The following is a 17,512-nucleotide window of genomic DNA, read 5'->3' on the forward strand; positions in this document are numbered from 1 at the left end:
TGCTTCGGATAACCTCAGGAACCAACGTGCAGAAATCATCCAGGGTGATCCGCCGATCTTCACGCTTGCTTTGCTCAACCTTCAACACTGTCTCCTCAGAAATTAACGGTCTCCCGCTCCTTTGTTCGTCGTGAATTTCGTTCGGTCCGACCAGCTGCAGACTCTCTACACTACTTCCGAGCATTTTTGGCACCCATGCACGACTCGCCATACACTTCCGTCAATTGGCGATGGATTTCAATCGGCGCAGTGCCCTTTGCGTTCAGAAACCGAATAACTGCGCGCAATTCGCACTTGGCGGTAACATCCAACGGGAGCTCCATTCTCAACGGCTGCCGAGCGAAGACTGAGCGCCTGAGCGCGGCTTGCGAGTGTTCACACACAGCGCGTGAAGCACTCCTCGTAATAGTGTGACCAACTGCCACACAAACAGAGTTCTGTGCTTGTAAAAAAAAGGAGACCTTACATTTGAGATTACCCTCGTACATAACTCAGCCACCAACATGCACAATAATTTACAGTATTTGGCGTAAACCTGAAGCCGATATGCATAAGGAAAAATCTGACCGACCATACGACGAGTTCTGAACGCTGCAAAGTGTAAAGTTAGGTTCTAAGTACGCTGTACGCAGTGAACGACGACGACCCGGATCGAAGTGTGGAGTACTGCGAGTGGTTTGAAGGCGTGCTTCGCGACGATGAACGCTTTGCTGGGATGGTTATCTGCTCTTACGAGGCACAATTCAAGCAGAACGTACTGGGAACTGCGTATACTGGACTGCAGAAAATCCCCCACGTCCACGCGGACAAACCTGTTAATGTATCCTGTGTTAACGTGTGGTGAGGTCTGACATCCCGCGGTTTGATTCGCTCATTCTTCTTCGAAGGTACCGTAACTGATGAGGTGTATCTTCATACGCTGAGCCCGCATCTCGTGGTCGTGCGGTAGCGTTCTCGCTTCCCACGCCCGGGTTCCCGGGTCCGATTCCCGGCGGCGTCAGGGATTTTCTCTGCCTCGTGATGGCTGGGTGTTGTGTGCTGTCCTTAGGTTAGTTAGGTTTAAGTAGTTCTAAGTTCTAGGGGACTGATGACCATAGATGTTAAGTCCCATAGCGCTCAGAGCCATTTGAACCATTTTTTTTTTTTTTCATACGCTGAAAACATCGATTTTACCTGCAATCCGAGAGGTGTTGCAAATGAAAGATTTTTACCTACAAGAGGGTGCTCCGCCTCACTATTTTACAGATGTCAGAGCCTACTTGGATGAGAATCTGCCTGGACGATGGATAGGTGGAAGAGCTGTTGAGCACCCACCACGGCCTCCAGACCCTACACCTCTACGGGGGACCTTGAGAAATGTTTATCAACAGAAGCCAGCTACACTGAACAGGCTACGAGAAACCATCGAGGCGTCCCGTGCGGCAACATTGACAGCCGTAGTTCGGTCAACAGTTCAGCGGCATCTACTTTGTTTGGCTGCTGATGGGAGTCACTTTGAACGCATAAAATAACATACTCCTCCATGCTCGAATTGTAACGGTATGTCATTTTGTTCCATTAATATAGACTCTCAAGGAGTGTCTATACTTTTATGGACGCCTCTGTAGTATGTGCTAGATTTTATACTCAATGTTCAGAACGAACAAAATAGTTAAATAAAATAACAGTTTATTTCACAAATATGTCTACTTTAACAGCTCTGGCTCGCATTCGTACTCATCACTATCTCTAAAATTTCATTTTCACTATTGTCTGTGTCATTCTGGGTTGTTCGCCATGAAAGCAACGACCCTTTAGATGAGACACTATATATCGCAATTACTGTTTGTCACACACACACACACACACACCACACACCACACACACACACACACACACACACACACACACACACACTAGGTAACTTTGTGACTGAGCGGTTCTAGGCACTTCAGTCTGGAACCGCGCGACCGCTACGGTCGCAGGTTCGAATCCTGCCTCGGGCATGGATGTTTGTGATGTCCTTAGGTTAGTTAGGTTTAAGTTCTAGTTCTAGGGGACTGATGACCTCAGAAGTTAAGTCCCTTAGTGCTCAGAGCCAATTTTGTTAACTTTAACTACTTGAGTCACTTTAAACCAGATCGCTATTTGTTTATTAACTACCTTTCACAACCTATCCATTCGTACTATAAATGAGCACTCCTCAACTTATCGCGCATTCACTGTGCTATTCATCGTCTACGTTAATCTTGCATTTTACGTTCACTGTATTACCATGTAAAGCTTTTCCTAAATACTCTCACTGCCTCCGTTCGACTCAGATGACTTATTGACGTTTTTAAAACGCACGCGCGCTTGAATAAAAACGTCACATTGTCAGTACTACAGTGCTCAACGACTGTCTGCCGGTTTACTGAAAAGCTTCGCCTCAGTAGATACAGAACGTCTACAAGGATTATGGGACGATGTCACTCACCGATTTTGATTTTGACGAAAGGAACATCAAAGAATTTCGTTGTAGTATTGACAACTACCTAAACGAGGACGACCAGTTTTGAAAAATCAAGAAACCGCGAGACAGTTACTTAATCCACAATCTTTTATTGTGTACATTTTTCGAAATGGACTTGTACATTTGCGGCTGTTCCATAAGAAGAACTCTGTTCATTTCCTTCAACTTTCCTTTTAATCATTCATAATTTCGTTGGGTCACTATTTCAGATTCTCAATAGAAGTCATCATACTGACTAGAAGACTAATATTATGATTGTTAGACAGCAGTTCTTGTTGGAATAGTTAGCTTTAAATAGATGTTGAACGTTCTGCGTCTGCGGTGTTTATGCTTAATCGCCACTTCATGCTCCAAGTTCCTGATTCTGTAAGTGACCGTAGCTGTGTGAATGCCACGCTTCTCCTTAATTACAACAAAAATCTTTGAAGCTATGTTAAAATTACCTATGTTATTTGAACAATGATGTATCACAAATCCTTACAATTCATTCCAAATGAAGCACTTACGTCCGCCAGAGAACTTCTGAATGTCGCCCCCCTCCCCCACTACATAGCTCACAGGCGGGATGTTTCCGAGGACCACGGCACTTTCGTCTGAAGTTTGTCCGCAGATTCCATGCAGATACGTCCACTATTGCTTATGTCCTACACGAAAATGCTCCTGGCCACTTTTTAACGAAGCGGACTGCTCGACGCGAGATTACGTGCACCACGGGCCACATGGCGTAAGCGGCAATGATGAGCGAGCCGTCCGCCAGGTGTCTCTGGCGAGAGTGGGCGTCGCGGCGTTACCATGGCGACCGCTCGCCGCCTTTTACTCTCTGCAGAGGGACCACGTAGTTCAGTGTGCCGGCGACTACGGAGTGCGATGGAGGCGCGGTGGAGAGTGCTGTTGATATCGCTGCTAGCGTGTAGCGCTGTCGCGCAAGACGTCGAGAGCGTATACACGCAACCGCCGGAGGGACTGCTCAACGAACCCATCACCGTGTGCCCCTTCAACGACACGTGGCCGTGCGTGCCCAAGTGCTGCCACATGGGCTACTCGCTGGCCAAATCTTCGGATGGCTGTCAGCCCTCGAACCTCCCTTTCGACCCGATATTCGCCGGGGGAATCGACGTCGGCCCCAACTGTCTCAACTGCAACCTCATTGTGGGTGAACCTTGTCCGAACAAGTGAGTCAAAACTTCATTCATGGAAATTCTAATTTTGCATAATTTAAGATTTCGACGTAGTTGGCAGTCAAGGTACAACCTTGAAAGTTACTGGACAGCGTCTTTTTCATGTCTTGTCATTAAAACACTGTTGTGAACTTCTTTGGAAGTTCTCAAATTCTGGAGGAGCTGGGATACAAAAATCCCCTCCGGCAATCAAATCTTGTTTTCTCGTTGTTTTCTTAAATCGCTGAAGATGTAGTGTTAACAACCGTCCTGGTTTTTCTGAACATGTCTGGTTTTTCCACGCTTTTTTCTGATATGTCAGGCTAGAAAATGTTAGACTGTTTGATAACGAAGTTTCATTTCCTTTTCTAACGAATTTCAGTGTAGCCTACCTAACTGGACTGGACTGTTAAAGGAACATCCTTGGCTGTATTTTTGTCAAGGGATTTACAACCAGTGGAGTCATTGTTTGTAGAAACGTTGCGTTCGTAGTCTACGTATACTATATATCGATTCGAGATATTGTAGTTTGTCTGTTATTGTCTCATTACTTTCGCGCTTGGGAACGACTTGTTAGTTAACCATTTGAAATTGAAGTTTTCCTATGTCTTCGACATTAGAAGACTCATTTAGAATTTTTGTGAAGTACCGTCAGTGTATGCCATTGCATCCTACTAATTAGAAGTATGTCAATTTCTAAGGGTAAACGGGAGTGACCGCAGAAAAAAGGCAGTGCAAGTTCTTAGACAGTTAAAAGCAAAGTTATACGCCTTGTATTTGGACGAAAATAAAATTTAAAAGGAAACACCACTGGAAAAGGTTGAATGTTGTTTAAATTTAACGGCCTTCTTTATGTAATAAATAGTGTTGTTTAATAGTACAGCAGGTATTTCATGTTTTGTTCTTCTCGAGCAGTTTAGAGTATGTTTATTACCACGCTGTGAAATATAAAGTTTATTGAGCCTAAATAAGTTGTCAGGCTTTTTTTTTAATGTCTTATTTTCGTGAAGAACTGTTCTACATTCGATAATTTTGAGTTTACAAACCTATTAAGAAGTGTTTTATTGATAACACTACGGCCTGTTTACGGTAAAAGTTACGTAGGGGACATCACTTGCATATAGCAAATATCTACATAATATGCATAAAAATATTCACGGAGAATGGTCCCTTATCTAACACAAGTTTCCAAACTTAACTTGAAGTTTTTCATAATATATTTATATATGGCGTGAACGTAAACAGTAGGTTATGCTACAGGTCAGTCTTTACCACAACCTGTATTCGGGTTTAGGTCTGTTCCATCAGTCGCAGAGAGATGCGTGCATAAGTACTTCTACATTTTGAGGTATGTGACTTGAAGTATTACCAAGGGACAGACATGACATTCACTCAAGAAGTCATAAAAATTCGTAATGAAGAGATGACTGAACTACATGAGCTACTCGACTATAACCGACGACCATTCACCATGTCTGAACAGTTTGTATACAGCAAATAATATTCGTAGGCTTCTGCATAAACGTACGCCGCTACATCGAATACACCACTGAAGTGGCACGGCAGATTTTTTTCCCTCTTAATTAGTGTTATATCACCGACCCGGTGCTTGGTTTACCTAACGAAGACAGCTGAATACAACCTTAATACAAGCGTCGAAGTGCGACACTGCACATTTTTCGAAGTTTAGTTCTTTTTGCTTTACATAAACTACAAGGTAATGACTCGCCTACTATAAATGTCAACATTTTCTCTCATACTCTGTTGTTTTCGAAGTATGTTGCACTAATCCACATTGGTCATGGATGACGAGAGATGTTGTACAACTGGACAATTAATGCAATGCTCCTGTGTCATTTAGATGTTTTCAACGTGCAAGAGAGATATTGAAGCTAAAATCTTCTGGGTTATTAGGCCGCGTCATGTTTCTTCTAAAATGTTCGACGTTTCGACCCCTCTTCTGGGATCTTCCTCAGGATCTTTTGGTGTCCACTACTGCTAGAACACTGTAGTGGTGGACACCAAAAGATCCTGAGGAAGATCCCAACAGAGGGGTGGAAACGTCGAACATTTTAGAAGAAACATGACGTGGCCTAAAAACCCAGAAGATTTTAACTTCAGTGACAACGGCCACGAAAACCTGCAGACTTACATAAGAGATATTGGTTGCTGTAAATCAGGGACTCGGGATTGGTACCATTTTCCCTATTCCCACCTGAACAGGTGGAAACATGACAGGTGTCATGTAGGTGACGTATTACGTATTCTCAATTGCAGAACCACATAAGTTGCCTTGCCGGCTTTCATAATGAATCCGCAAGCATACAGACATTGACGAGAGCCTACACTTCTTGATGAAATAAGAGCCTTATGCTATTACCGCAGAGAGCTGTGAAGTTACGCATTGGGCGAAAAGAAGTGCGTGGGTCGAATTTACAGGAGGCATCAAGAGTATACAAAGAAGAGTGGTGCAAATGGATGCAGGCTTGTTAAACTGACGCGAAGTTTGAGATACCCTAAGCCAAAAACTTCTCGACTGTCTAATTCTGGAATAAGAAAGCCTATTATCACGCGAAAACGTACGTAGAAAATTTAAAAATCATCTCTAGAGCGAAATCCGAGACGATTCTTCAGCCTCCTTCATGTTAGTAACAGTATATCTAAATTACCGTACTTTCAATACAGCAACTTATGGTGCCATAAGAAGTGCGCCCTGTCACGCACTTAGGTATTTTTAAAGCTATAGCCTAGAAAATCATTACTCTTGTCCCGGCAAGAAACTTTAAATGGAAACAGAGGAAAAAATACATTAATCACAATTCCCACAATCTTAAAGTTAATAAGAGAATACATCACCGTTGTGTACCATGTAATACTTGGTCCCGGTATCCTCTGTGCTTCATGGAGTGCCACAACTTCAGCCCAGTAAACATGCGCCGGTACACGACTGCAGAGGACTGCAGACACATGCTGGGATGTCACTCGGTCACAGCCCCTCAGCTTTGTACTCCGTCTGCATGCCACAAAGAGACGTTTCGTAGCAATTATTTGTATTCTTTGTTACGGGCACGTGCTGTCCGTTTATGGTTGCCTAGCACTGAATTACACGGGCAGCAGCGAATGTATTACCCACAGATACACGAGCAAAGCTGGGTGGAGTCAGAGCCTTCCCATACAGATAGTGTCGCTGCGTTTTTCTACACTGCTGTAGCGAAACTTCACTATTGATCAAACTGATCACGACTCCTCACTGCCGATGTACTCTGATTCAGGTTTTTCTGTGATTTTTCCGGAACAGGTCCTTTGGTAAGCACGAGTCCGTTCCTTTCTCATCCGTTTACAGCAGAGCTCTGTAATTTATCCACATCGAGGGCACAGTAAGCTGAAACCTTGTTCCTACTTGTTCTTCCTCGCTCAGCTTCCTGAGTGACGCCGATGCATTTGACAGCATGAGAAATGAAATAACAAGACTTTCACAGTTTGTCCGTGTTTCTAAGTAGAAAATTTCGCTACGCTTCATCTAAACACGCGTTGGCAAATTTGCACTGTAACTTCAGACAATGAGATTGCGGTTGTCAGCACTGACACATCCACTATAGTGTCCAGTTTCGAAGATTTCAAATTTCGGTGTATTTACCCGGTGAAGATTTCTTCCAGGAAGTTCTTTAGTTTTGATTCCGTCATTTATTCGCAGCTTACCTAGGTATTCTGTTTCATAACTATGTGGAAAGTAAAAATAGGTTTCTCGTATTTTTTGTCTCTCGACAATGATTGGAAGATCTTAACTAATGCTGGAACTGCGGTACGTAAGTAGTGATCATCCATATATCATACAAAAGGCACGGAGAAGGGAATGCGTTAAAAAGTGCCTTCTTCTGTAATTGGGCAATTATTCTTAATTGTTATTAGACCTAATTATATCTTTATCTGGCCCTGTTATCGCTAGAGGTTATTTTATTTTCCAGAAACAATGCCACTGTTGAGAAAAAGAAAGGTGGAAACACTATGAAAAAGTAAGATAGGACATTGTCCTTGCATCTCTAGTGGGATGTGTGTTGATACCTTTTAACTCGATTTTTGTGCAAGAAATAGTTGAAGTTTCATGTAAAAGAACGTAAATAAGCAACCATTAAGTGTGTAAAAGAATAAAGATGTTCTCGCGTAGTTAATCGTGAATTAACACTGAGTGTTGAGAATTACGTATCATCTCATCAAGAATACAACTGACTAAAAGGTTGAGATATCGATGTAACATTACAGTGGCTGATAAAAATGCCGTTTTTAAAGATTTTGGTGATCAACGTAATAAATGCTGATGAAGAAGAGAAATTTACAGAGTAATGGCGGTTCGGAATTGCTGGCAGGTAAAAAGGTGAAGACTAATGGCTGTACGAATAACATAAAACCCATTTTATGAACTGCAGAACTCTGCTGAGAAAAATTCTTATCTAGTTAACAACGCCAACGTTGCAAAGTTGTCACCTTCTCTTGTCCCAGGAGACTCTTTCACAATTAACAATGACACTCTACGAAATAGTGGAGTTTCTCCCATTTCTAGACCGTAAGCTGTTTGCGAAACTCTCCTTCGGATTCCCAACTCAGACTGTGTGACATACCGTCAGTTTACGACCCTCGTCTAGTCAACAGACGACGTACTTGCCAAGGATTTGCCGGATACTGCTGAGTGTGGGCAACACGTCGGCGACAAGTTTCTATTTAGACCTCGCTGACAAACCCATTAAGTGCATGCCGCTGCCTTGTGCAATAGTTTCTTATTTTAGTTCCCTTACGCTTCCACTGCGTCACTCCTTATACAGCTTGATGTGCACGTCCCAGCTCAGATCCGATGTTAATCACCCGTCGTTCGCAACAATCCATAGATTCTTCGTAAGGTAGCCTATTTTTAACTACAAAATGACTCCTTGGTCATTGTCGCTAGTGCTATGGTGCAAGACCCAGGACGTAGGAGTTTCGTTAAATAAATAGTGTGAATAGGACTCTTGCTCGAAGGGTTACGAACAAACATTATTATGAATGCAGACAGTTCATTCATCCTGGGAGTCCAGAACGACGACGATTTTTGTCCCCTATCGATATCGAGCGGACGCAGTCGGATAACAAATGCAAAGAAAAATATTATTTTCGTGTGATATAACTACAAATTAACAATTATAGGATTTCTCCTTTACTTGTAATGTGCAACCTCGTTTCTTGCCAAATTTCTTGAGTCTAGGCCAACAGCAAGTACCCTATAGGTTTTGATGAGTGAGTTTGCGAATATCAAAATAGGACATACACGGCTCTTGAGTGAACCTCAAATTTTTTGCACCGCCAGGGGACCACCAGACACTAGTGTGCGCGCGCGCGAGAGAGAGAGAGATGGACAACCGAGTGGTCCTATAAGGGTTCCTTTTTAGCGATAGAGGTATGGAATCCTAAAAATTACAATGATTAATAAGTAACGAGAAGATGTAGTGGCGTTTCGTCCATCATCGAAACCTTGTACCCATATCTAGGATTAAATCACAGACGGGCGGAGGTTCGAGTCCTCCCTCGGGCATGGTTGTGTGTGTTTGTCCTTAGGATAATTTAGGTTCAGTAGTTTGTAAGCTTAGGGACTCATTACCTTAGCAGTTAAGTCCCATAAGAGTACACACACACACACACACACACACACACACACACACACACACACACACACACACACACACACACACACAAAAATCAAGGACCTCAGTAGTGGTTCAAACAGTAAGAACGTATAACATCACTGATGCTTCCATCATGTGAGCATGTTCACCTTGCCACACGTCTCATCTTCTCGGAGCAAATAGCCTGCATACGAGCACAGATCCCGTCTCTCCCTCTGGTCCTTTTTTTTTTTTTTTTTTTTTTTTTTTTTTTTTAGGCTATGGTTCAGTTTGTCCAAGTAATCCATGTTTTTGATATTGGTCCTTGAATGGTCTTTTCACAGTAATTGAACATAAAGGGTTTAGTGTCTTCCTTTACATTTTCATAGAAGTGTCCATTTTCACCAATGACGTACGTGGCAAATTTCGTACAGTATATTTAATATATTTGCGTATCCATTGAAAGGTTTTTTTACCATAGACTACGTGTTCATCCCGTTTTGATAGAATTTTAATTGCTGTGGAAAATTCTTAAGAATTTGGAGAGTAGCTGCTGTTGGTAAATTGAACTGTAAACTAAATTTCTTAGTAAAGACTGCAATAATAAAACATTCCTTCAGCTACTTACGTACGATCAACTGGCGGAGTTAAGGGCTTAATATACGTGGTGTTAAAGATGTGTACCGTTGACACGAGACTGGCGCGTGATACAGCATCTGCCCCCCGGTCGCAAACAGACCACCACGGGTCGCCGTGGCCTTTATCAGTGTGTCCGACAAACGCATCAGATAGCGGCAGACGAGTACCGCAGGGCCACGCGACGTACGTACAGCTATCTCGCAACACACGCGCCGTGTAGCCATTCTATACAGTTAGTTACCTTTGCTTCTAGCTAATCTGTAGTCGATGGCTACCATTTTATTTACTGAAGGAATTAAGGGGCAGACTTCTCACAACGAAATCTTATTACCCAGTGTTCATTCATAGACGCAACTTGATTTACTATGGAAAAAAGCGCTCCGGTATTCGAATAAAATGTACCACGGAAGCCATGAGTAGAGGAGTTTGCAATGTTATTTGGATAAACTGGCAACACAAAAGTATTATCTAGTAACTGTGATGTAATAACATGATACCGGTGAGGACTTACTGGGTGCAATGCTAATAACATTGTCGGTTTTTTTTAATTTGGCATGCGTGGATCAGTTAAATTTACAGCGTATCTAATCTGCTGTGGCTCAAAATTCGCAAAGCGACTTGAGTTGATACTTCACTCTAATTGTGCAGGCGTCACTGAAACAAGTTAATGAAAAAGTCCTCAATTGTGAAGCTTAAATAAGAACCTTTAACCTTAACCAAAAAATTCACACAAACCTAATGATTACAGTCGAAAATATTTGAGTGTCGTAACAGCTACAGGCACGTAGGGAGATTGACGTAACCATCCTAGGAAGTTTTCGCTGCTTTATTATTATTCCTTATAATGGTTAGAATCTATCTACGTACAGTAACATTCCTGTGTTTGTGACCACATTGTGATGTACAAAGGAAAATTAACTTACCTGTGGTACGTCGGACGTAATTTGGTTGTCTTCCATCTGAGAAAGGCATAGCGATCTTTACTTTCTACAATTTTCGGGCCATCACATACTGTGATATTACACAAGCACTTAGATGGTCGATGTTGATGTGACGTAAGAGACCATACCACCTACAGGTCATCGTTTGTTAATCTTCAGCACAGTTGTGGCACATACTTTACTGTGACAAACGTTGCTCTGATACGATGCACTTCTCAAGTCAATTCGCGAGATTCAAAGTTTTACGAGCCTGTGGAATGCCGTACGAGAGTGCTAGCCGTCCAGAAATGGCTTTAGCGCAACGCCTAAGGTGGCAGACCAGAATTTCGCCCGTATTGCGTTATTCTTACCATTTTTATCTTTTTCCTAATCTTCTATCAGGTACCCGCATCACTACGAGTCACCTTTCTACCGAAAGGAACGGTGGTGGTGGTGGTGGTGGTGGTATTACGGTAATGGTATATTATACGATTATATATGGAGCGCTAGCATCGCTGCAGCTGTCTGACATCTAATGTCTATCAATATGCCTTCGAAACTCACATGCGTCGCATCTACAACGAAACTGATAGAAACGTACGAGGCAAGTGGACTACTGTATGACTTCATTCATCCGGAATACAAAAATAGAGCTGGAGCTACAAAAAAAATTGCGGAGGGCATTAGCGGTGAAGTACGGCAAGGGTGTATCCCCGAGGATATAGGGGAGAAAATCTGAAACTCTTGTAGAAATAAAATTTTTTTTATTAATGACAATAGTATGTACCAAACAGTTATTTGTTGTCAGATACTCCTCCTTCAGTGCTTCATAAATAGCATCACACGCTTCTGATAACTATTTCACTCAATGTGCACTGCGCTATTAGAGTGCTATACTGTAAACTAGAGTAGTTTCCTCCTGTCTACGAGAAATTGCAGAGTTCCGGTAAGTCTGTGTTTTGCGGAATAGCATTCCTGAGGTGAGTGTTCTGCTTCGTAATACAAGCAGCCACTTTCTTGAGGACGTACTGAAATGTACTATTCTTGTCCATTCGCAAGTAACTTTCATAAGACTTTACTTCCTCGGCTTACGGCTCCTGGAACAGATTTTGTTGCACACTTTTAGCATCTCGCCATCAAACATCGCAGCTTCAATCAAGTACGTCTCCTTTTTCTTATCTTCTGCTCCTCTTCCGAATGTAAAGACAATGCAGTTGTTGTGCACGTAATTGCAGTGTGCACAGCCTCCGTTAAAGAAAATTTGGTGACAATGTGGTACCCCTATTTGCGCCACGTCAGATACCTTTGTTAAAGAAAATGTGATGAATATTTGACCAAATTTCCTTTCCAAAGGAAATTTGATACTAAAATACTGGCCTAAATAGCTGCATGAAACCACCAATAATTATCTGGTTGGAGTCCAGGCAGTGAGTACATACAGTAGGGCAACTCGCAGCACCTGAAGAAGACTGCTGAGCCGGTCGTCGAGATCTTGTGCATAAAATGGAGTCAACTCGACTGAACACGTGGAAGAAAACTATTAGCCAATGACGCAGAGAGAAGCTGAGCGATTGCAGTCAGTTATTTCACGGTGCATTGCTAACATGAGATTTTCTCTTAAATTTTATCCATATATTCGTTGCTGCCGGCAAATGTAGTGTGTCCGTCGCGAGTGCAGTGAGGAGGCAAACAGTGCCGGCAGTTCCCAGAGGCGGAGCAGCTTGTCGGCGATCCCACGCTGCAGCGGATAACGGCGCCCTGTGACGTCACTGACGTCCGGACCTGTGAGCGCTGTGACGTGTCACGCGTCCTCTCGATGCTCTCTGCTCGGGTTACGCGGCTTTTAAGGGCCGACTCTTTAAAGGTCAGCCGTGGGCAGGGGACAGAGCGGCGATACAGGCAAACCGCTGCCACACATTCGGGAAAGTTGGGTACGGACTCTTTGCTGACGACAAATGCTGTTACTTCCCCGACATTTCAATATCAAAAACAATCGATAAATTACTGACATTCAGTAATCTCAACGTCTGAAACAGCTTGTAAGCATAAAAGCGACTTCTTGTATACACTCTGAGGGTAAGACAGAGGGGATGTAGTAGCTTTCAAATCTGCCATTTTCTTTCATTTTAATATGTATTTACTGTGTGGTAGATCTGTATCAAACAGCCCTACCACAATCTTTTAATTTTCTTCATAGATCCAAATTCAGCAACCCTAGTGTAGGGCTCCCGCAAGCACGCAAGAGTGCCGCAACACGACGTGGGATGGACTCTACTAATGTGTGAAGTAGAAGTGGAGGGAATTGACACCATGAATCGTGCAGAGCTGTCCACAAATGCGTGAGAGCGCGAGGGGTTGGAGATCTCTTCTGAACAGCGCGTTGAAAGGCATCCCAGATATGCTCAATGATGTTCATGTCTGAAGACTTTGATGAACAGCGGAAGTGCTTACTCGGTGTTGCTGGAGCCACTATGTAGCAATTCTGCAAGTGTGGAACGTCGCATTGTCCTGTTGGAATTGCCGAACTCCATCGGAACGCACAATAGGCATGAATGGTTGCAGGTAATCACAGGATGATCACGTGCGTGTCACCTGTCGAGTCGTATCAAGACGTATCGGGGGTCCTACGTCATTCCAACTGCACACACCTCACACCATTACAGAGCCTCCGCCACCTTAAACGGTCCCCTGCTGATATGCAGAATCCATGGATTCATGAGGTTGTCTCCATACTCGTACAAATCTATCTGCTCGACACAATTTGAAAAGACTCGTCCGGCCATACAACATGTTTCCATTCATCGACAGTCCAGTGTCGGTGTTAATGGGCCCAGGCGGGCGTAAAGCCGTGTGTCGTGCAGTAATCAGGGGTACATGAGTGGGTGGGCCTTCGGCTCCGAAAGCCCATATCGATGATGATGATCCGTTGAATGGTTCGCACGCTGACACTTGTCGATGGCCCAGCATTGAAATCTGCAGCAATTTGGGCAAGTGTTGCACTTCTGTCACGTTGAACGATTTTCTTCAGTCGTCGTTGGTCCCGTTCTTGCAGGACCTTTTTCCGGCCGCAATTATGTCGGAGATTTAATGTTTTACCAGATTCGTGATATTCACTGTACACTCGTGAAATGGTCGTACGGTAAAATCCCCACTTCATCGCTACCTCGGAGATGCTATGTCCCATCGCTAGTGCGCCGACTATACCATCACGTTCGAACACACTTAAATCTTGATAATCCGCCAGCAGTAACCGATCTAACAAATGCGCCAGACACTTGTCTCACATAGGCGTTGCCGTCCGCAACGCCGTATTCTGCCTGTTTACTTATCTCTATTTGAATACGCATGCCTATGCCAGTTTCTTTGGCGCTTCAGCGTATTTTTATTACGCTTTACCGTATTCGACAAACGAATCACCTTCAGAAGTCTACAAAATACAGGGATGTTATAACTCTTTAAATCTCGGCTCCACATTTATGTGAAGTATAACAAGTATATTACAGGAACGTACTTAGTATTCGTTTAGCAGATGTCAGTACTTTCTTTATGGACGATAATCACGTACAATATGTACGTTTTTGGACATGTCATAGCATTGTGCTTCTATGAAGAAGATACTGACATCTGCTAAAGGAACACTGTTTCTGAAATACTCTTCTTACACTTAGCATAAATGTATAGCTAAGATCTAAAGATTTATATCTCTAAATTTTGTAGTGCTCTGAAGGTGACAAAATAATTTGTCGTAACCGGTAAGGCGCAATAAAAAATATTTGCAAGTGTCTGAATTTTATTCTGATGAAATTTTAATCTTCATGTAAACATGCTCCCGCCAAAATAGTCTTGTCAGGCACTGGGAACAAGACAGCATCTACATTCCTACGACGGTGTGCCCCTGCTACGACCATCGGAAGAGTGGTTCATAGTGCTGTATGCCGGAGGCTTAGTGACGGCCGTTTCTCTGAGGCGACCAACTGCCTGCTAACCACGGAAGAGTGTTTTCAGTGACCAACAGCAGCACATAAATTGGACCACAGATTGACGGATGGCGTTCTTTCAGCGTATGAGTTTTCGAAATCGTAGCAGTCCTGTTTTGACTAGGTATGAAGCTAGAACCCGGTAAAGTACACTAATCCCAGAGGATTCTTTGTGCAGGTGTTATGATTGACGCTTTCATCTCGCAACACAACCTTCGAACCAACAGAGGTCGTTTCGTCGACTAGCACTGGCATTTTCAACAATAAGGAACTCTGTGGGCATACAGTTGGATTCCCAGCCTCGAATACCACACAGTACGTAAGTGGAAGGCGTCACTACTCGTAGATCTGAAGTCTTGCTTTCCTTAGAACAACTTTCCCCATAAGAATGGTTCTCGTTTTCTGTAAAGCAAATACCACAAGTGAATGAGATACACATCTTCTGTCCTGTTTTACAGCAAGGGCTGATAAAGACGTGACTTGTGCTATTAACATACTCTCCGTAGAATTCAACCAAACATGGATGTTGAGAGTTGTAGGTACAAAATAAAGTGGCGAGTTATAGAACAAAGAAAGAAGAAAATAATCCTATTAAACGTAGATCTCAAACCAGTCGTTTCCCCAGTACGACGTATTGCGGTTCAATATATGAAAACCTTGTAACAGACCCTCAGAGGATCAAAACTGCAGGCATGCATTTCAGGAAAACCACGTTGCAACAAGCGTCCCACGCGGCCACAGGTTACGTGAACGCAGGCATCAGCACGACTCTTCATCGATGCCCGTACACTCTCAACAATCCGAGGTGTATTCCGAATGCATTGACAACCATCCACAACGCGTTTCCGAAATTCAACAGAGCTGTAATACACAAAACTTGGTGCTGAGCGCTCGTCGCTAGCACACCGCGTCTTGTACTCACCCACCGTGGCGCTCGTGGTCACAGCACCAAGTTACGACACCTGAAGATGGGCGTGTAAGAGCCAGAAACCGGTCGTGTCTTAAATAAAAGAACATTACAACTGCAGCGGCTCCCCCTCTGGGGGAACGGTTTGTGCCTACGTCCGGAGACGGACGCTTGTAAATGTACCACATTCTTCGCCTTCCTTACTTGTAAGTCTTCATCCTTCCTTTGTCCTTCTCTTTTCCTTACCTCTTATCTCTACCCTTTTCTCCGCTGCGGCGTTTGAGACCTCTTCTTTCCTTTCCCTTTCTCTTTCTTCCTCCCTGTGCGTGTCTGAAGGCCGACCCACGCACCTCCATGCGTAGCCGGTGACGGGGTAACGCGTAATTCCCCGCCCCGGGTAGACAGGTAGGACACGTACGTACCCCCTGGTAACGGCCAGGCCCAGGGAGGGGTGATTACCCGAGCTGATACCTTCCGAAAGTGCCGATTGGTCCCTCCGTCCGTTTGTCGGGAGGTGTGACCTGAGGTGTGAACAATCACCTAAGGCGGGAGTGCCCTCAGAGAGGGCCCCCACAAGGGAGGAGCGCGCCATCGGAGACGCCGGTAATCATGGGGGATTCTTCCGCAATGGTTTCCTCACCTTCCACTATGTCTGCTCACAAACGTAAGTTCACTGAGTCTCAACCACAGTCAGTTCTTCCATCGTTGCCACAGTTCCTTGTTGTTTCTCGGTCTGATGAAGGTCACGACTTCTCCACGGTCAACCCTTTCATTATTCAGAAAGGTGTCGACGCAATTGCAGGTCCTGTAAAGTCTTGTTCCAGATTACGGAATGGCACCCTGTTGCTAGAAACACACAGTGCCCTCCAGGCACAAAAATTGCTGCGTACCTCACTACTACACACTTTCCCTGTCCGGGTGGAACCGCACCGTACCTTAAATTCCTCGCGTGGAGTCGTTTATACACGCTCCCTCGATGGACTGTCTGACGAAGAAATTCAGCACTACCTGTCAGACCAGGGCGTAACGGCTGTTCATAGGGTTATGAAAAGGGTTGACACGAACATCATTCCAACCCGCACTGTGTTTTTGACATTTGACAAAGTGCAACTCCCATCGAAAATCAAAGCCGGCTATGAGATAATTTCCGTTCGTCCTTACGTCCCAAACCCTACGCGTTGCTATCGGTGCCAGCGCTTCAATCACACCAGCCAGTCCTGTTCTAATCCGGCCAAATGTGTTACGTGTGGCAGGGATGCCCATGAGGGTGCTTGTCCACCTCCATCCCCTCGCTGTATCAACTGTATGGGTGACCACGCTGCATCCTCTAGAGATTGCCAAGTTTTTAAGGACGAAAAGCTCATCCAGGAAATAAGAGTGAAGGAAAAGGTGTCGACCTTTGCTGCTCGAAAATTATTCGCCAGTCGACAGCCCACCGTGCCTCAGACAGGCAAATACAGCACTGTCCTTGCTACTCCTCGGCCAACAAAGGAGGCGGCCACGCAAACTTGCGACCTCACCTTTAGTGCCACAGTCGTCAGATCGGCCAGCGCAAAGATCGCCCGTTCAACTTCACCACTTTCGCCTGCCCACTCTATGGCTCACTCTTCGTCGGGTTCTACTAAATCTCGAGCCCAAAAGTCCGACACCAAGTCTTCGAAGAAAGAGCATACTCGTGAAGAGTTTTTACGTACGGCAACTTCACCACCATCGGTTCCTCCTTCCTCTAAACCTCATACTTCCAAGAAGGCTACAAAGAAACCCAGTTCCTCTCCTTCTCCGCCAAGGCGT

The 17,512-nt window shown here is 44.2% G+C and overlaps 1 protein-coding gene across 1 annotated transcript in view; it reads left to right on the forward strand.

The window, feature by feature from the left end:
* Nucleotides 1–3,347: 3,347 nt before the first annotated feature.
* The window catches only part of LOC126235744 (G-protein coupled receptor Mth2-like), a 144,742-nt gene continuing 130,577 nt past the window's right edge, over nt 3,348–17,512 (forward strand). The window contains exon 1 of the mRNA XM_049944533.1: nt 3,348–3,663. Coding sequence (XP_049800490.1) covers nt 3,359–3,663 — 305 coding nt within the window. The 5' untranslated portion in view covers nt 3,348–3,358. The remainder of the gene's footprint in view (nt 3,664–17,512) is intronic.

The sequence above is a fragment of the Schistocerca nitens genome, chromosome 1, assembly GCF_023898315.1.
Source record: "Schistocerca nitens isolate TAMUIC-IGC-003100 chromosome 1, iqSchNite1.1, whole genome shotgun sequence".
NCBI classification, from domain to species: Eukaryota; Metazoa; Arthropoda; class Insecta; order Orthoptera; family Acrididae; genus Schistocerca; species Schistocerca nitens.